The sequence below is a fragment of the Helobdella robusta genome, assembly GCF_000326865.2.
Source record: "Helobdella robusta unplaced genomic scaffold HELROscaffold_62, whole genome shotgun sequence".
Lineage (NCBI taxonomy): Eukaryota > Metazoa > Annelida > Clitellata > Rhynchobdellida > Glossiphoniidae > Helobdella > Helobdella robusta.
Window position 1 is genome coordinate 380,997 of NW_008705346.1, and position 18,860 is coordinate 399,856.

Consider the following 18,860-nt stretch of genomic DNA (forward strand, 5'->3'; position numbering starts at 1 on the left):
TCGTCGTCATAATTACCACTTTGTATCATCAATACCATCATCATCATCGTCGTCGTCATCATCATCAGCAACATCATCATCATCATCTTACTGGGTAAGAAATTCATCACAGAGCATGTCGGCTGGCTCATTCAGCTGCAGCAACAGGTCAACACATTCTGTCAGCTGCTTGGCACTGCACTGATGACGATGGTGATAATGATGATGCTGATGATGATGATGACGATGATAGTAACACAAGAACACACAAATAAAATACACACACAGACGGACAAATCAAAAACTTAATAAACAACCAGCAAATAGTGTGAAATACCAACAAGAAACATAAACGTACAAATTTACAAACATACACATACAAATACTCACAAATACACAAACACACACAAACACACATACACACACACAACACACACACATACACACAAAGACACACATCTCTCTTATTAAACTGTTGTCTTAGTTTTTGGACTAGCACTTGAACAATTTCACTGCAGTCTTGCTGGATGCCTTGGAAAGATGGCATGTTCTGATACTGGTGCAGAACTTTCCGAGCTTTCATGTGGTATCTGGTGATGAAGACGACAACGACGACGATGATGCTGATGCTGACGATGACGATGATGACGACGATGATGATGACAATGACGACGATGACGATGACGATGATGACGACGATGATGATGACGATGACGACGTTATTGAGGATGATGACGAAGTTGATGATGATGCTGATGATGATGCTGATATTGACGATGATGACGTTGTTGAGAATGATGCTGATGATGATGATGCTGATGATGAAGATGCTGATGATGATACCTGACTGCTTGTACATACTGTTCTTCGTCGATGCACATTTGTAATTTGTTTGGGAGATCAAACAGAAACTGTAACTATTACCAAGATAAATCATTATCAACATCGACATAGTCACCATTATCATAATCACCACCACTACCACCATCATCATCATCATTACTATCCTAAAACATCATTATCACCACCATCACAACCACCACCATCCTCATCATCACAACCTTCTTTAANGAGAGTGTGCACATCCAGATAGTTTGGTGATCTTCTGCCTCCTGTCCTGAAGTGTTGCACTGATGCTGCTGCTGAATGTCGTGATGTCATCCATCTTTCTCACCAGGTTATCCATCTCGTCTTCCATCTTTTTGAAGTCACTTTTCATCTTTTTTAATAAAAGTAACTAATTTTTTTTTACATGTTTTTTAAATTTATGTCCTATATGCATATAAAGATAAACAATATATATATATATATATATATATATATATATATATATATATATATATGTATATATATATATATATATATATATATATATATATGTATATATGCTTGATAGGTACTATTACACATCACATGCATAATTAGCCCACCACCTTTCTAATGGTGTCAGTAGCACTGATGAACTTGTTATAATTCTCATAAACCAATGTTTGCATGTCACTATCCAAAGTCCGAATCATCCTGACCATCTCATGCTCTTTGTCAACTAGCTCTGTCAATGTTTTTTCCTGTCAAGTACAAATTTGAAAAATGAAATTAAAGAGCAAATGGATGTTATTTTTTATGAAATATTTTTTGATCAAAAATTGACTTTTAGGAGTTTATCCAGGTACATCTCCGGATCGAAATTTGAGCCGTTGATGTCGCACGGACTTCCGACATTGCCATCAGCGGCAGACGATCTCTTGCTCTGCTGGCTCAAATTGTTGACTGCTGAAGAATCAGCAGTGGATAGGCCATAATATGTTTTCAACATGTCCCTCGGTTTCCTAACTTCTATTTTGAATTAACGTGAATTTTTTATTAACTGAAAAAAAATGTTTTAATAAATAATTTACCTATCGTTGATGAATTTGTCGCCATTTGTTAATTTGTCATAAAAAACGGATCGTTCACTAAAGTCAAAACATAAACAAATTTTTAAAGGGACAAGTTTAAAAGTAAATTCCTGCTGCAAAAAATTAAAAGTAAACTTTCGTTAACACTTTTTCAGATAAAGTTTAACCGGTTTGACCAGTTTGATTCAGAAAATATTTGGTCAAGAGTTGTTCACCCACATTGCACCAATAATAATTATTTTTCATTACTCTAACTGTCATTTGTACTATTAACACATACTATGTTATTAAAAGCAGTATACTTACAAACGTTTGAAATAATCGTGTCCCCACATAAATCATTTGGGATGTCATATTGGTATTATAATAATAAAATCCATATTGATCCTGGTTTGTTGGCAGTTGGCATCTATGGCATTAGAATGTAGCCATAGTTGTAGAAATTTTGGCAATAAGAGTAGTTATATATATTTTGTGTTGTAGTAGTATTCACCGTTCAGTCAGTATAGTCCTGTGAATAGTAATAGCAGAAATACTTACAAGTTTTAAAAATAGCGAGCATATCATGAATTAACACTTCAAACTTCGAGTGCACTCATGCAAGGCATAAAAAAGTCTGTTAATGAATTTTGAAGGGCGTCTTATCTGACATAACGGAAGCATTCTATCATTTAATACATTTAATAATATTGTCAGCACGGATGTAATAACGATAAAAATTTGGACTGGTTGCGTTGCCTAAGTAAGGAGATTGATACTTCATCATATCGGCATTTTTACGTAGATTAATCAAATGAATCGAATACTTCATATTTATAACACATGCACACATTTCACACCAAAAAACGGTTTGTCATGCAGTATGTTATGTTATTCTAATTATATGGTATAGGCTAAATAAATACATGGTAGTGCTAACATTTTAAACTACAGTTCTTGTATAAATACAATAACACTCGCTTATTAAAAGGAATGTTCAATCTTTTTTATTATTATTTAACAGTTTTTGTAATGAGTTCATCTCAAACTAGAACATTATTCTAATTTCTAACCTAAAAACAAGGATAACTATGAATTCTATATACAAAAGCACTGAACTGAAGTGATAACTATTTGAAATATTCATTATCGACCTTTAAATGTTAAACTTCAAATATTCATTTAACTTCGTGTAAAAACGCCGCTTCGTATATACATACACTGCACACACAATATATATAAATATATAAAATAATTAAATATAGTTATATTATATTTATATTTATTTATATAAATCTAACTATATAAATATATATATATTATGATTGAATAAGAAGATAAATAAAAGGATATATTTGTGTAGTGTGTGGTGATAGTTGTATTCGTTGATTCATCACACGATACAACACGTTACGTAAGTTAAGGTCACCTAACTAACCTGTGTTGTGTCGGTCGAAGTTACGTCCTTAGCACGGTTAGTTTACAAATGAAAAGTTTCATTCAAATTGGTTTTTTTTGTTATAGACTTATAGAGTGTATGGCATAATTAAATATGTAATGTAATACCATGTAGTAGTGTAATTATTATTATGTTATATTGTAATCTGTAATGTAATTGTAATGATTAATCATTAATATTTAATTTAATGTAATTTAATTGTGATCCTGTTTGTGATTCTGTGATGATGTGTGCTTATTAATGCTTTTGTATCTTGTGTGAATTTTTATTTTATTTGTTCACTTTTTGCTTTAGTGTTCTTCTCTGCTGTTTATTATTTATTCATATTATTTTTAGCAACTAGGAATGTTTTTAAGCTTTGTTTGACTTTGGCTTCAATTGTTTCCTTTATAAAGGTTAGAAGGTTTGTGGCAAATTTAGTTTTATTAGTAGTGTAGTAATACATTTTGAGATTTGTTGGAGAAAAAGAAAAGAAAGGACTGCCTGTAAAATAAAATATTTAATTAGAAAAAATATTTTTTATATTAATTAACTAATATATTATTAAAATAAAATAAATAATTTTTTTATTTTAGTTACAGATTCCACTAATAAACAAATAAGTTGCAAAAACATCAGTACTTGTAAAGTAAGAACTGTGGTCTTCTATATAATATAAAATACAAGAGGAAGAGAAAACAGAAAATGGCAACTCAAAAACCACCTCTAGGACTTCCTCCAAAACCACCTTCCTCACAAACCATAGCAAAAAACTATAAAAAGAAGCTCGAGAACAAGATTACGACAGATGGACACAGGATCAGAGTGACCTCTATCATGGATTCAAAGGATATCATCGAGGAGGTTGATGATGTGACTCTCCCTGAAGGTGGTGTTGTTCACGTTCCTGTGGTTAAGGGTTTCTTTCTTGAACTGCCTCTCAAAGTTCAAGAATTTGTGGCTACTTATGTTAGTTTTTTAATGATGTTACAACTTTAGAATTTTGTTGAAAATTTGTCAGTTATTGCTAGTGATTATAAGAACTTTAATAATTTTTTTGGTTTTTCATCGATTAATTTTTGCCATTGCATCAGGTTGATCTCTTGCAACCAAAAGGTGTGTACATATGTGATGGCTCAGAGGAGGAAGAACAAGAGATTGCAGACAAGCTGGTTGACAGAGGCCTCTTGATTCCTTTGAAGGGCATGGAGAAATGTTTTGCCTGTAGAACAGATCCAAAAGATGTTGCCAGAGTTGAAAATAAAACTTTCATTGTTACAGAAAAAAGAAGTGAAACAGTCCCAACTGGCAAGAAGTATGAAGGTTACAAAGATGACACGGAGATCCCACACGGCATGCTAGGCAGATGGATGAGTCGGAGTGTGGCTGAGGAGGAGATGGCGAGTCGTCTGCCTGGCAGTATGAGGGGGCGTGTCATGTACATCATCCCCTTCAGCATGGGTCCCGTCGGTGGTCCAGCTTCAAAGAGTGGTGTTCAGATCACCGACTTCAATTACGTCATATTGAGTATGCGTATTATGACCAGGGTGACCCCTGAAGTGTGGGATGCCATTGAAGAAAGTCCAGATCAGGAGTTCGTTCAGTGCATTCATACCATTGGTGCTCCCAGGCCTCTGCAGAGAAAGGTGGGAGTCAGAGCACTGTTTTGAATTTATTTTTGTTAGCTGTATAATTTTCTATGTTAATTCCTTTCAGATTGTATATGTCCCAATCTGTTTTGTTAAATAAGTATTTCCAACCTTGTTTTCCAATTTTTAAATGAAGAATTTTATCTCCACCTTATCAGGTGATCAACCACTGGCCAGATGATGCGGAACATATCATGATAGCTCACTTCCCGTTGCAGAGAAGAGTCATCTCGTATGGAAGTGGTTATGGAGGCAACTCCCTCCTTGGTAAGAAATGTTTTGCTCTGAGAATTGCCAGCTGCATGGCCAGAGATGAAGGGTGGCTGGCCGAACATATGCTCATCATGAGTGTCACCGATCGAAAAGGAGTGGAAAAGTTTTTTGCTGCTGCTTTTCCCAGTGCCTGTGGCAAGACCAACATGGCTATGATGACTCCCTCCATTCCTGGATTCAAAGTTTGTTACTTTTCTTTTTTTCCATTTGTTTTTTATTGTTGTTTATTTTTTAAAGATTATAAATTAGAAAAATTTTTGAATTTTATCTTGTTATATTTCATCAAACTAGATGCACACAAGTTTTCATGTATTCAGCCAGCCATTGAATCATCTCATTCAACCAGGTGCAGGTGATTGGGGATGACATAGCGTGGATGAGATTTGATTCCAATGGACAGTTAAGAGCCATCAATCCAGAGAATGGATTCTTCGGAGTTGCACCTGGCACTAACTGGAAGACGAATCCAGTTGCTATGCAGACTGCCCAGAAGAACACCATTTTCACCAACGTTGGCATCACTGATGATGGTAAAGTTTTTTGGGAGGGCATGGAGAAGGAGATCGATCCAAACACTTCCATCACAACCTGGACTGGTGAGAAATGGAAAATAGGAATGGAAGGTAAAGCTGCCCATCCTAACTCTCGTTTCTGTGTGCCGGCCAGTCAGTGTCCAGTTATCCATCCTCTCTGGGAACATCCAGACGGGGTCCCAATTTCAGGAATCATATTTGGGGGTCGTCGTCCGAGGGGAGTGCCTCTCGTTTTTGAGTCGTTTGATTGGAAGCATGGAGTAATGATCGGAGCTGCTTTGAAATCAGAAGCAACTGCTGCAGCTGAGCACAAAGCTGGTGGAGTCATGCACGATCCTATGGCTATGAGACCATTCTTTGGATACAACTTTGGAAAGTACTTGGATCATTGGTTGTCCATGGATCAGCCTGGTAGACAGCTGCCAAAAATATTTCACGTCAACTGGTTCAGACTGGATCAGAAAACTGGGAAGTTCTTGTGGCCAGGATTTGGAGACAACATCAGAGTTGTTGATTGGATGATTAAGAGGATTGATGGTGAAGATGTTGCTGTAGAATCCCCTGTTGGCTGGCTGCCAAAGAAAGGTGGGTGCAAATTTTTAAAGAGGTGTTCATCACAAATTTGTTTCATTTCATGTTTGGACCTGTAAAATGTTTGATGTCAAGCAATAGTTGTCTGGAAGTGTTTCGAAGTTTTGCTCCTTTAAATAGCTATCATACATGCCTGAAATAAACAAATTTGTAACTAACAGGCTCTATAGACACCAGTGGATTGGATGACGTCAATTGGGATGAACTCTTCTCACTGCCAAAAGAGTATTGGATGGAAGATGTGGAAGAAACAAAGTCCTTCTTTGAAGATGAAGTTGGAAAAGATATGCCTCAGGCTGTCTATGATGAACTAGAGAAGCTAAAGAAGAGAGTTCAAACCCTGTGAAAATATATCAATTTTTATCACTAACTTTTTTTTCTCTGTTATCTCTTTTTCCATCTCTCTTTTTTTTCAATATTTTTATTCGTTATTTGTTTTTTATGTTCATTTATTCTTTGTTTTTTGTTCTTTGTTCTTATGGCTTTTTTTTAGTTGTTAGGATGTTTTTAGGAAGAGTTAGATTTAAGTTCTTTACAAAGCAGTTGCACATTTGTTTAATAGGTTGTTGCGTTGTTTTGCAGGATTTCATTTGCCAGTTAAATTCTCAAAATGTCGTTACTGTTGTTGGTGACATTTTGCAATCATTTTCACTTGTATATTACTTAAACCAAAACTAAGTTGCGAAGATCATTATACACGTCAATGTTGAATGAAACAGACACCTTTAACCTTTTCAATCTTTCTTAATCATATTTATTATAATTTGTAGCCTTTCTTTCAAACATGAACGCTCAAACTTGTGTTCTTATCTTACAAATCTCACTTTTTATATTTTCATTTTTAAGAAAAATCTATTGTAGGCCAATGTATTGAATTTTTCAGCAACGAAACTGTCGACTCTCTACTCTTTGTTTTGCAGTGCCTTTTAAATAGAAATTAATTCCTCTATTTTCCAGATATGATACGCACATACGAGCTTTCTGAATTTGTGCTTGAGTAAATATTTGTATACGTATGTATGTCCTACCTCGGGAAACTGGGTCTCTGAACGGTAAACGAAGATTGATTGTATGCATGTATATGTATGTATATATATATATATTATATATATATATATATGCATATATATATATATATAAACGTGTATATACTGCTTATGCGTGAGTATAAGCATGATCGATCAATTAAATAAATGTTAGTTTATTGTTAGATGCATTCGGATAATTCTATCTATCATCAAGCTCTATACAGATCTTTGTATTGTAGATAATTTGTTATTGCTAAACTCGGATTTTATTTATTGTTTATTTCGTAATTGTTATAAATTATTTCAGAAATAATAATTACTGTCTGACAGTAATAATATATATATATACAACGTTTAGAAGTTATCTTTCTATTGCGTATTATTTTTATTATTATTTGTTTTATATTAATAATTATTATTCTTTTTATTATTAAATCATTCATTAAACATAATTTTTTTAATGTATTTCAAGGTATTTTTAATTAACTCTGGGTTGCATTACAATCGTTACTTAATAGAGAACTTTTGTATAATGGTCGATATTTATAATTAACTAATGGTTGTAGCAACAATAATACTAATCAGTGTTAGATACTTCAGTTTTATAAACATGGGCTTCAAACATTGTAGTAGTAGTTTAAATGTATATGTGGTTTATTTAATTTAGTCTTAAGTTTAATTTTCATAGTAATGTTTATACAATACCACACAGCGTGTTTGTTAATTTTGTTTGTGTAACTTCTAAATTATCTTTCAAGATATTTGATATTTACAACTTAAATTTGTGATGGAACAAAAACATTCTTGAAGAATGCTGACCAGCTGTGGTCATCTGTAGCATGAATACTCGTTGAATTGTTACGTTATTCCAATGAAGATTCAATCAATTACTGTAATGTTTTAATTTTCAAGAAAATGAACATTTAACCAACAATGATGAAGATACGTATATAAATAATAAATATGCGTTTATACAATACAGGCAACGAGTGCTTAAAGAACCGCAAAGAGAAAAACTATTCAACAACTATAATACAAATGTTTCAAAAAATATAAATTTGGTGTTTATCACATTGATGAATGACTAACACGATGAACATTGATCTAATTTGTAAAACCATCTTCAGGAGATGGAAGACCGGAATGAACCTTCTCATCTGCATCTACCGCCGCACCTCGTCTGGGTTCCTGGTGAACCTCAACCACAATTGTTCTTGAACTTTTTGATTCAACTGATGACACAGTGCTTACTGTTTCTGGAAAAAATGTAGGGATCGAACTTTCAGGGTACGGTTGGGTTGTTTGGGATGTTCCTTCTTGTAGATCGTTCTCGTGGGTGTCCGGGACTGCCGTGACTGCCACTTCGACGGGATCAATGATTGGGAATGTTCTCGCATTTCTTTCCCTCCTGTAGCAGGATTTAATTTGCCGCCCGCACTCCTCTGCCCTGAAACTGATGAAAACCATCATTTGTCACAACGTAATTTCATTTTGACCATTTATTCTCAAATTAGAATTGTGCGTACATTAATTTCCTAAAACGAAGAAAAAAATTTTTCCAACACAAAATCAGACAAGCTTTTTAAATCAAAATCAAAAATTGAAAAAGCATGAGGAAGATGTAGGAAGAAAAACCTGTCATCGCTGTCTGCAGGTGACGAGTGTGGCTGATAGATGTAAGCAGGCGACTCGGGGTAGAAGTAATAATTGTACATGAAGTTAAACCCACAGAACTATTCAAAAATATATTTTAATATATTCAATTATCTTTTCGTAAATGTATTTTAATATATTTAATTATATCGTAATAAAAGACAGTACAATTATAATCAATATTTAACTTTACAATTTGTTGTAACATAAAACTTTGAAGTAATTTAGGCAATGGAGGTAAGCAGTACTAAGCTACTAACATGAAAAAAGTGCCTCATGGTCAGTAATAAACACAACACAATTCCTGTCTGTAAGCAAATTTGCTTTTAGTTTTATAATATTATTAATTTTATTATTATTTATAACATCAAAGTGAATGCAGTTCACGCAAATTATGAGATAAAAACACTGAAACAAAAACATTACAATAATACAAATAGAAAATGAGAACCAACAATCAAATTGTACTTCCATTTATAATTAATTCGTTCCCCAGCCTTCCAGGCTGCTAGCAAATCAACAACTTTGATGGACTGTCGCATAATGTAGGTCACATTGAAGCAGATGTACAGGGCAGCTATGATGAACCAGGCTATCAGCGAGTAGTGTTGAAAGGACCACTGAATGGAAACATCAATCACCGCATAGATTATTTCCAGAATATTCAAATTAAATGAAAAATTTCTTAATTTACTTTGATTTTTTTGATGACAAGCACAATTAGTGTGGAGAGTATTAGAGCAGAATTCAAAGCTATTAAGATTTCTTTCAGCTCATAATCAAAAAAACACTCATTTCTACTAATCCAAGGTTCTGGTCTGTTCGTCTTCATATACTTTTCAACAAGTATTACAAGGTCATAAAAACTGGAGACCTGTTCAAATGTAAAAAAAAAATGGAAATAAATCAAATCAAAACTAAAGTGCAAGTACTGTACTCCAATTAATTTTAAATAAACTAATTTTTTAAATTTGTATCTACCAGCCAGTGCTGATTTTTGCTATTTTATCATTAGTTTACTTTACAACAAAAAGTTAAATAAATTTGTGAAGAAACTCTTGAACTTAAACGGAAGAACCAACAATAAAATAAACTCCGACAATATCTGAAAGGGTTTGAACATTTCTCCAGCCATAGCAGAAAAAACGAGCATTAAAAAACATTGCCTTCTGCAAATGTATGCTTCAACAGCCTATTCAAATGAATTTATATTAACAAATTGACATTAATAAGTGACGAGAGAACGTTTTTTAAATTAAATTTTTTTAAATTCCTTTAAAACTTAGTGGCGCCAGTAAGTCAGCTGATTTGAAAAGTGCGTTAAATAAGCTAAGTAGTTTATATTCAGTTCAGCTTCAATAATGTTATTTTAAAAAATAAAAAATTTTAAAATGATTTAAATAACATTTGTTATAAACCATTAAAATAAATTTCATTAAATCACTTAATAATGTATTAATTATTTAGGTTCACTTTTCAATGCTTTTCATTTGGATTACTTCTTCTCTCTCTTTCTTTTTCCGTCATCCATTATTGGTAAGCAGTGTGGTTCTTTTATGAATCTCATAATTTTCATTGTTACGTTAATTTATATTTTAATGCGTGTGTTTGTTTGAAAAATCTTTGATATAATTTTTTTTTTTTAATAAAAATGTTTAAACAAATAACATTGGGCGTTCCGGCATTTCTCACATCGTCGGATTTGATCCAAATCAGATCAGGATCGCCTCATTCAACGATCCCGCTTTCAAAATTGTAATTAAAATCTAATTTTGATGGCTTTGTTGTTAACGTATTAGATAAATTCAGTGTATTTTGTCTTGAATGTTTTTTTCTAATTTATATGAGAAGCATCTCTAACACTAAAACGTCCTGACATGTGATGACAAACTTATGCGTGTCATTTGATTCCAAATAATTTGATGTTTAGGTCAGCAAGGTGAGAGTGTTTTACTGTCATTTGGCTGTCTAAACATCTTTCTTTTGGCTAATGATAACATTTCTTACTGATGTCATGCCATTTTATTATTTTAATGTTACCAAATTTAGTTGATGTTATTGTAAACCAAAAAATTATTTTAACCTTCTAGGCATTAGGCCTAGCACTAAGTAATTAGTGTAATGATGGCTCTATATAATCACAGGAGGTTATATTGTACACACTCCAGTTTAATCACATGGCATTTCATTAAATGACCGTGTTTCATCACATGGAGACATTAGCTCATTTTTGAGTTTAATTATTTAGATTTTTAGATCAGCAAGGTGAGAGTGTTTTGCTATCATTTGGCTGTCTAATCATCTTTGTTTTTGGCTAACAATAACATTCCTTTCTGATGTCGTGACTTTTTTTATTTATCGTGGTTAATGTTATTATAAACCAAAAAATTATTTTAACCTTCTAGGCATTAGGCCGAGCACTAAGAAATTAGTGTAATGATGGCTCTATATAATCACAGGGGGTTATATTGTACACACTCCAGTTTAATCACATGGCATTTCATTTAAATGACCGTGTTTCATCACATGGAGACATTAGCTCATTTTCAGTACCTTGATTTTTTCCAATGAGCATCTAAAAAAGTTGATATGATAAATGTAAATAGATGCAATTTTGTATTTTCACTAATCCTAATTTATAACTGATGATTTAAGAAACATCATAGAAGATGACAAACTCCGGAGGTTATAGAAGAGGAACGAGACACTTGTTCTCTCGCAAGTTCAGGAAGAGGGGAGTCATACCCATCTCTACATACCTCAAGACATACAAAAGAGGTGACATGGTAGATATCAAGGTATGTGGTTTTAGCTTTTTATTTCATTTCCTTTTATAACTGATAGTCTATTTCACTTGTTATGATTAGATGCAATGTCAATAAATTGCTGAGTGGTGTCTGCTATATCTTGACACAGGGTAATGGTGCAGTTCAGAAGGGTATGCCTCACAAATCGTACCATGGAAGGACAGGTGTGGTGTACAATGTCACCCCACATGCTGTTGGTGTCATTGTCAACAAGAGAGTCAAGTTAGTCTTCCACGACACTTGATCCACCTATTCATCTCCATATTCTTTTTCCGATGTTTCTCATGTGGATATATATAACTTGAGATTTTGGATTTATATAACATGTTTCATATAGATACTCCTTATTCATTTGTATATATTAGTAGTTTAAATTTGTACATAACTGTAAACGAACAAAAATTATATATGTTTGAAATCTAACATTGATCCTTGAAACCACCACACCACATCACACCCAGGGGCAGAATCCTTCCTAAGAGAGTAAACATCAGAGTGGAGCACATCAAACATTCAGCTTGCAGGCAGGAGTTTCTCAAGAGGGTAGCTGAGAATGAGAGGAAGAAGAGAGAGGCCAAGGAGAGCAAGACTGTTGTCTTCTGCAAGAGACAGGTCTGCTGCTTGCTTCATTTATCTTATTAATTTAGTCATTGGTGTGGTGTGACAATTATTAATTTCAACATTTTATTATGTTTATTGCTTAAAAGATTTTGAATTGCTACTTTCAATTTTATAACTGCATTGAATTCCTAATTTTCTGTTATTCTTTTGAACATGCAGCCCGAACAGCCAAGACCAGGTCATTTTGTATCAACAAAATATAACAAGCCCATCATACTGGAGCCAATCCCATACGAGTTCCTCGCTTAAACTTTTCAATAAAAAATACCTGATAGATGCATTTTGTTTACAATGATTGTCAGTTCAGTTTTGTTTGACAATTTCATAAAAGTTGTTGAATAAAATGAATCTATTAAACTAAAAATGTGTTTTTGATCTGCATTACTAAAGAAATAAAATGAAAATCGGTTATCAAAAATGAGAGTCGGATGCTACGTTTCCATTTCTTTCCTGATTGAGTTGGTGTTTCATAGCGATGAAGTATTCAGCTTCCTTTGTTACTTCGGTCTCCCTCACGTCAACGTTCAGCAGCGTATCGTTGCCTTCCACTGCTTGCCGAATGGCCTCGCCGTTATCCTTCAATTCGAATAATGCGTTTATTAATTTTAATACATGTGCCTGCATGTGAAATGTCAGTGAAAAGTTCTGCTGATATACATGATCAAGTTAGCGGCATAGTGTATAATATAAATATGGTATGTGGTTGCATGCCATTTCGAAACATTTTATTAATACTTGAAATAATAAATGAATAGCCTCACCGTTCCAAACACGTTGCATGATATGTCTAAGTATTGTAGGGTTCTGTTGTTTTTCAAGATGTAGCAGATTGCTTCTGCAGACATGTCGCCGAGATCGCAGCTTCCAAGGCCGAGAAAATTCAATGTTTTATTTCTAGCCATGGCAATTAAAATAAGTGAACCACCCTCATCGCCTATCTTGTTCATCCTCAATTGCAGCTTCAATAGCTTGTCATTCGTTTCCAGTTCCTTAGCTAGCACCTTCACTCCAGCATATTTGATGCTGTTGTTTGTGAGGTCAATGGATTGCACTCTGACGAAGCTGTGTTTGTTGAGTAGTGATGTTGATATGGTGGACATTCCCTTGTCGGAGATGCTGTTGTGCGAGAGATTGAGTGTAGATAAGTTCGGGTGGTCCTTCAACTGCGAACATAATATTTCAGTCTGAGCGTCATCTATGCTGCTCTTTACAATCGAAATGTCCCTTTCAAAATATTATAATTTACGTTAGATGCTGACAAAAATTTTCATTAAAACACTCAAGAAGCAATAAATTTATTTGCTCACATAAGAGATTTACAGAAATAGAGACTTTTTGCCAGAGATGTGCAGTCTTTTTCGGACATTTTGAAGTGGCCCCATTTAAAATTCATTCCACAGTTTCTGACGAGGTACTGCAGGCTTATGCTTTCCAGGCGTTTCAGTTTTGGTAGAATTTCTGTAAAATCCAGCCTTTCGTAGTCTTCATCGCTATCATCTTTCATCATTTTCTTATGTCTACTTTGCATGGCTGTCATAATTTGTGATGCTATCGATTCGTGGTCGTTGTCATTAACGTTCAGTTCTAAATCAGGGATTGATGTTTGTTCAGCTGCTTCAACATCACTTTGTTTGCTCGGTTTCGGTAATAACTGTTGCACATTTAATTTTCTGATAAATTTTGACGAAATATTAATTAACTCGATAAGATCGTTGAGGTCAGATACAGAAGGAACAAATTGTTCCAGTGTCTCCTGCATGTTCATCTCCATGTAGGTTGCCTTCCAACTGTTTCTGTGCTCCTTCGAATCACTGGTCCTCCATCTTGCTCGACACTTCCTCTTCCAGTACTCATCATCTTTCACCACATCCGTCGTCACCCACAACGGAACATCAACCGACAGCTGGCTGGTTATCTTCTTTCTGAACTTCTCAGGAACTTTCTTGAAAGTGTTTCTGTGAACTTGGCGAAAATTATTGAATAAAAATTTATTAAACACTAAGTTGTTTTTCAAAACCTTTCAATTAAAATTACCAAATAACATTTTTCATAAAAAAAATTGGTCAAAATATGGGTTGCGTTGTGCTCTGTGTGTCTTATGACGATCAAAATAATGATTTTATTTGTGCGTATTGTGAGCGTAATTGTGTGTGCACCGACTATTTTCTGCAATGATTGCTTCGATAGAATGTATGATACGTGCCAATAATCAAACAATAAATTAAATTATAAATATTCTCACTTATAAATTCTTCAATCATGTGACTGAGACACAGATCAACCAGCGTTGGAATTTTTGGCAGATTGTAACGAAAATCTTCCGCTACAATATTTCTTCCAATTTTCTTGTTGACGTCATTATCAGCTGAAACATCTTGCTTTTGCTCCAAATCCAAATTTAATTTATCAATCTCCGCTTGCTTCAATAGACTCTGTTTTGTCTGCATCTTCATCAGCTGTTTCGATTGACGACGTGGAAGTTTCTTTCCATCTTCATTTTTTGATGCCGTTGCGTTTGAGGTTGCCGTGGTTGGTGTCGCTACTGTTGTTGCGATTCTAGCCGGTTTCGTGTTTCGCTTCTTTGAATTCATTTCTAGTTGTTGGCTCTACATTTTGTGCAGGTGTCCTGCCTTCATGGCTTGTTTATATCAGGCGTTTCCAAAGAGACAGTGGTTTATTTCAACAGAGTTTACTTTTAATCATTTTTAACTAGTGTTGCTACGAGCAACGAGAACAAGTGCTCTCTCAACATAGCACTGCAGCTTGTATCTTGCAGTATTATTTTCATTCATCCATTTAATCGTTCTCTCATTCAATCATCGTTTGTGTTTTTGTCTTGTGTTTGTTTATTAAAAGTTAAAATGCCTCTCAAATCAGGTTTTAGAAATATTCAAGCCCAGATTGAAGAGATTAAATTGAAGATATCATTGTTAGGTATGTGTGTGTGTGTTTGTGTGTGTGTGTGTGATTGTAATGTTTATTTATGATTAGTAGTTGATTGACCAACTGACCGATTGTTTGATTGACTGAAAAAACAAATTTCTCTGAAAGAGGACGACAAAAAAGCCTACCACGAGAACACGGAGCAGATGATAAAAGAGAACAGGGAGAACATTTTGACCCTGAGGCGGGAAAATAAAATCAAACGAAAGGAAATCGCGAAAAATTCAGTTAAGAACATTATTACACTGATCAGCGTTATAAACATTTTCGCTATTTAAATACCATTTCCATGATTTTCACATTATTCTTTAAATACAGGAATATTTTAATTAATTAATTAATTAACTCTCCAGGCCGATGGTGACATGATAGGAAAAAGTCTACAGAGACTGCCAACAGATATGAAGTTCCTCACTAAACACTCTGCCACCGTACGACAAAAATAATCAACAAAATTATAAATAATATTTAAGTTATAATAATTTGTTAATTATAACTGTATGAGAGCAAAAATTATTTAACGAATGGCAATAAAGTACAAACAGCATTACATGTTGTAATCATTGGCGTGTAAATTATAAATTAGGTGGCCATTGAAACGCTGGACGAGAAGACGTGTGACCTCATCAAGTCGCTGAACATCTTGAGATACGAAAGGAAGAATAAGGAGAGTGAGTTGCAGAATTTGCAGAAACAAAATGATGTCCTCACTGATAGCAACTCATCGTCAGAGCTCATTACCAGCAATCTTCCTGATCTCATCAGCGATAGCAACATGGTCGTTAACAACGGCACTAACTTTATAAATCCGGTTCATGTTGATTTTTCTCTATTTTCAATATTCATCTCTGTGTGTAATACATTTATTTCTATCTAATAGTAACAATGTGTGAAGCATACGTTTTATGAAAGATTGTATGAAATTATTTTCACATAAACACCAATGAATCAATCAGAAACATTTGGAATTGGAGAACCAACTGGACAAGACGCGAATGAAGTGCCGTGAAGCAGAGCAGATCCAACACACCTACCACCTCATCAGATCTAACCTGGAAGATGAACAACAAGCTCTTCCGTCAATCTTGGATGAAGTTGAAGCTGATATAAAGCGGTTTGTATCTGTTCGTATCAATGGTTCGGTGGTATACAATGGTTCATTTTTTCCCTAATATGTTTAGAATTTCTTACCTTCTGTTATATTTATTTATTGTGATCATATTTTGTCAAGCCACAAAAATGGCTCACCTCTAATATCGAAAGTTTGTCATTATGTTTTGTTGATATTTTTTAGACTTCAGGGCCAACTGAAACAGCTGAAAACTCTGGAAAAAGACGCAAAAGCGACGCTGGAAGCCGCGAAGAATGAATACGAGAAAAAGGAAAAAATATTTTTAAGTGCGAAAAAATCGAGAGATAGTGAATTGGCGAGAGTGAAAAGAGATATTGATGAGAATAAAATGCATGGGCAGGCTGTCCAACAGAGAATTGTTTGTATAGTATTCGACTGCTTTGTTCATTTTAATCTAGCCAAATATTTTAACTCTTAATAACTTAGTAATGTTAAAAGCAATGTAACTGTCACAAAAACTGATATTTCACGCTCTAACTTGGTGATTTGGTTTCAGAAAAATCGCGGCACCTCAAGTTCGGTGAAATCTCCGAACTCGAATCAGGCAACGATGGCCGAGGTTGAGGAGAATAACGAGAAGATCAAATCGTACGAGGAGGCCTTCTCCATTATTAAGAAGGCCACTGGCATCTCAGACACCAAGGTTTCTTAAAGTCCAACTGTTGCCATCTTCGCTCGATAACTATCACTTTTTAATTATAATTTTAAACCTTATCTACAACTATTTTAAGAGTTTGTTGATTAACATCTTTTTTATTTATTGCAGAATAATTTGATTTTGTTTCGTTTAAAGTTTTTATTGAATAATTTTTGGTTACGATAAAAATCAGGAGCTAGTTAGAAGATTCAAAACCCAGCAATATCGAAGCGAGCAGCTGAACGAACTAAAGGAGAAAAATGACGCCATACTTGAAATGTTAACGAATGAGAAGTTGAAGAAGCAGCAGGAGTTTCAGCAGCTGGAATACAAAAAAACTATCTCCTCGCTTCGTGAGGACGATGAAAATAATGACGAAAAAGTCGACAAACGAAGTGCATTGAAGTGATTTCTTTTGCATGAAACTTTGAAATGATTAACCCAACAATCAAAAAACTTATTGATCAAAGTTAAATCGAACCACAAATTATCACTTCAGAAATGAAAACTTTCTCGCTCCAAATAACGACGCCAATCTCAGTGATAAGAACGATGAAGATGATGAAGCCAAGAAAAGAGAGATATTGATGAAGTTGGAGAGGAGTAGTAACCTCCTAACGCAGCTGAAGACCGGCGTCGAACATTTGCACGATAAGTTGAAGACTTTTCAAATTGTTAGTCCCTATTTTGGCTACATTTTACAAATGTAATTTCCTATTTTTGAAATTACCATTGTAAAACAAAATTCAATTTGGAACATTATCGAGAAAGTTCTTTATAAGAATGATTGTGACATTTCACACAAGCCACCGGAATCGAGCAATACTGCAGATGCTACAGTTGACAGCGGACGGGGAAATGAGATAAGACTGGACATCGTGAAGAAATTGAATGAATGCGACGCCAAACTAAGACACCTTTGCGAGAAAGAGAAAAAAATCCTCCAGATAATGACGTCAGATTTTGATGACGTCATTTTTGACGATAGGAAGGTTACTAGGAAAACTTAGTTAACTAATTAGTTCACATATTAACTTTTTAATTAAAAATTTTTATGTTCAAATTTTCCAGATAATAAAATCAGCCGGAGACAGATCGCATAGATCTTTTGATGAAAGCATCATTAAGATGCCAGACGGGGATAACAACGATGATGGCATGCAGACAGATTTCTTCACATTTAATTTATTTATAAATATTTGTATCTTATGAGAAATTTAATGTTTGTTTCATTTGTTCGGCAGATCTTGTGAGTAACAATGATGAAGAAGATGGTGACGTGATGACTAGAAATGATATGAAAAAGTTGGCCCAGCAGATCATTGAGAATAAAACTAAGAGACGACAAGTTAAAAGAAAGAAAAACATTGCAAAATAATGTTCATCCATTTTAAGAAATAGAGATAAAACATTTTTTTTAATGTTTTAAAATAAAAATTCAATGCCTGAAGGTGATTTTTTACCAGAAATTAACATTTAATTGATAATTTAAAACGCGTTGAACTAACCAAATAACAAATTTGTTACTATACAAGTTAATATAAAATTATATATTAAAAAAATAGGCATATCATATATATAGAATATAACATTTATATATATATATGGTGTATATATTTATTTTAAATCGTATATATAGAATATGCTATAATGTTATATTCTCTATATATGTCATGAATAATTCTCATGCGTTTTATGA

At 34.0% G+C, this 18,860-nt stretch overlaps 6 protein-coding genes across 6 annotated transcripts in view; 3 read left to right on the top strand and 3 right to left on the bottom strand.

Annotated features, from left to right (window-relative positions):
• Positions 1 to 1,902, bottom strand: part of HELRODRAFT_193892 (hypothetical protein) — a gene marked incomplete at its 5' end in the record, with an annotated part of 8,819 nt that extends 6,917 nt beyond the window's left edge. Inside the window, 5 exons of the mRNA XM_009029801.1 lie at positions 92 to 180; positions 1,154 to 1,216; positions 1,413 to 1,547; positions 1,631 to 1,815; positions 1,878 to 1,902. Of these exons, the coding sequence (XP_009028049.1) occupies positions 92 to 180; positions 1,154 to 1,216; positions 1,413 to 1,547; positions 1,631 to 1,815; positions 1,878 to 1,902 (497 nt within the window). The remainder of the gene's footprint in view (positions 1 to 91; positions 181 to 1,153; positions 1,217 to 1,412; positions 1,548 to 1,630; positions 1,816 to 1,877) is intronic.
• Positions 1,903 to 4,131: 2,229 nt separating this feature from the next.
• HELRODRAFT_88036 (hypothetical protein) lies at positions 4,132 to 6,686 on the top strand (the record flags this gene model as incomplete). The annotated part of the gene is made up of 5 exons (XM_009029751.1): positions 4,132 to 4,263; positions 4,389 to 4,940; positions 5,102 to 5,398; positions 5,563 to 6,334; positions 6,502 to 6,686. 5 exons carry the CDS (start codon positions 4,132 to 4,134, stop codon positions 6,684 to 6,686), a joined length of 1,938 nt encoding a protein of 645 aa, XP_009027999.1.
• A 565-nt stretch (positions 6,687 to 7,251) lies between these two features.
• HELRODRAFT_193894 (hypothetical protein) lies at positions 7,252 to 10,306 on the bottom strand. The gene is made up of 8 exons (XM_009029802.1): positions 10,104 to 10,306; positions 9,716 to 9,895; positions 9,477 to 9,641; positions 9,282 to 9,329; positions 9,004 to 9,101; positions 7,730 to 8,821; positions 7,470 to 7,582; positions 7,252 to 7,447 (listed from the first exon to the last, which is right to left on the bottom strand). The coding sequence occupies exons 1-6, from the start codon at positions 10,182 to 10,184 to the stop codon at positions 8,473 to 8,475; spliced, it is 921 nt and encodes a 306-aa protein (XP_009028050.1). The 5' UTR covers positions 10,185 to 10,306; the 3' UTR covers positions 7,252 to 7,447; positions 7,470 to 7,582; positions 7,730 to 8,472.
• A 226-nt stretch (positions 10,307 to 10,532) lies between these two features.
• Positions 10,533 to 12,814, top strand: HELRODRAFT_103188 (hypothetical protein). Its single transcript, XM_009029803.1, has 4 exons — positions 10,533 to 11,819; positions 11,938 to 12,050; positions 12,290 to 12,440; positions 12,609 to 12,814. Exons 1-4 carry the CDS (start codon positions 11,691 to 11,693, stop codon positions 12,696 to 12,698), a joined length of 483 nt encoding a protein of 160 aa, XP_009028051.1. The 5' UTR covers positions 10,533 to 11,690; the 3' UTR covers positions 12,699 to 12,814.
• Positions 12,815 to 12,860: 46 nt separating this feature from the next.
• HELRODRAFT_88074 (hypothetical protein) lies at positions 12,861 to 14,896 on the bottom strand (the record flags this gene model as incomplete). The annotated part of the gene is made up of 5 exons (XM_009029756.1): positions 12,861 to 13,025; positions 13,211 to 13,673; positions 13,757 to 13,959; positions 14,071 to 14,411; positions 14,692 to 14,896. The coding sequence occupies 5 exons, from the start codon at positions 14,894 to 14,896 to the stop codon at positions 12,861 to 12,863; spliced, it is 1,377 nt and encodes a 458-aa protein (XP_009028004.1).
• A 414-nt stretch (positions 14,897 to 15,310) lies between these two features.
• On the top strand, positions 15,311 to 18,539 carry HELRODRAFT_180495 (hypothetical protein; the record flags this gene model as incomplete). The annotated part of the gene is made up of 11 exons (XM_009029804.1): positions 15,311 to 15,383; positions 15,501 to 15,646; positions 15,746 to 15,823; positions 15,979 to 16,203; positions 16,349 to 16,506; positions 16,687 to 16,882; positions 17,021 to 17,167; positions 17,355 to 17,566; positions 17,661 to 17,835; positions 18,150 to 18,153; positions 18,406 to 18,539. The coding sequence occupies 11 exons, from the start codon at positions 15,311 to 15,313 to the stop codon at positions 18,537 to 18,539; spliced, it is 1,548 nt and encodes a 515-aa protein (XP_009028052.1).
• Positions 18,540 to 18,860: the final 321 nt, after the last annotated feature.

Bases quoted from the DNA above. Each gene is read 5' to 3' on its own strand.
- HELRODRAFT_193894 (XM_009029802.1), bottom strand. From the start codon at position 10,184: ATGTTTTTTAATGCTCGTTTTTTCTGCTATGGCTGGAGAAATGTTCAA. The intron at 9,896-10,103 runs GTTGGTTCTTCC...ACATTTGAACAG, and splicing joins TTGTCGGAGTTTATTTTATT to GTCTCCAGTTTTTATGACCT. The intron at 8,822-9,003 runs GTTTTTCTTCCT...GGTTTTCATCAG, and splicing joins CCTGCAGACAGCGATGACAG to TTTCAGGGCAGAGGAGTGCG.
- HELRODRAFT_103188 (XM_009029803.1), top strand. From the start codon at position 11,691: ATGACAAACTCCGGAGGTTATAGAAGAGGAACGAGACACTTGTTCTCT. The intron at 11,820-11,937 runs GTATGTGGTTTT...ATCTTGACACAG, and splicing joins GTGACATGGTAGATATCAAG to GGTAATGGTGCAGTTCAGAA. The intron at 12,051-12,289 runs GTTAGTCTTCCA...CATCACACCCAG, and splicing joins ATTGTCAACAAGAGAGTCAA to GGGCAGAATCCTTCCTAAGA.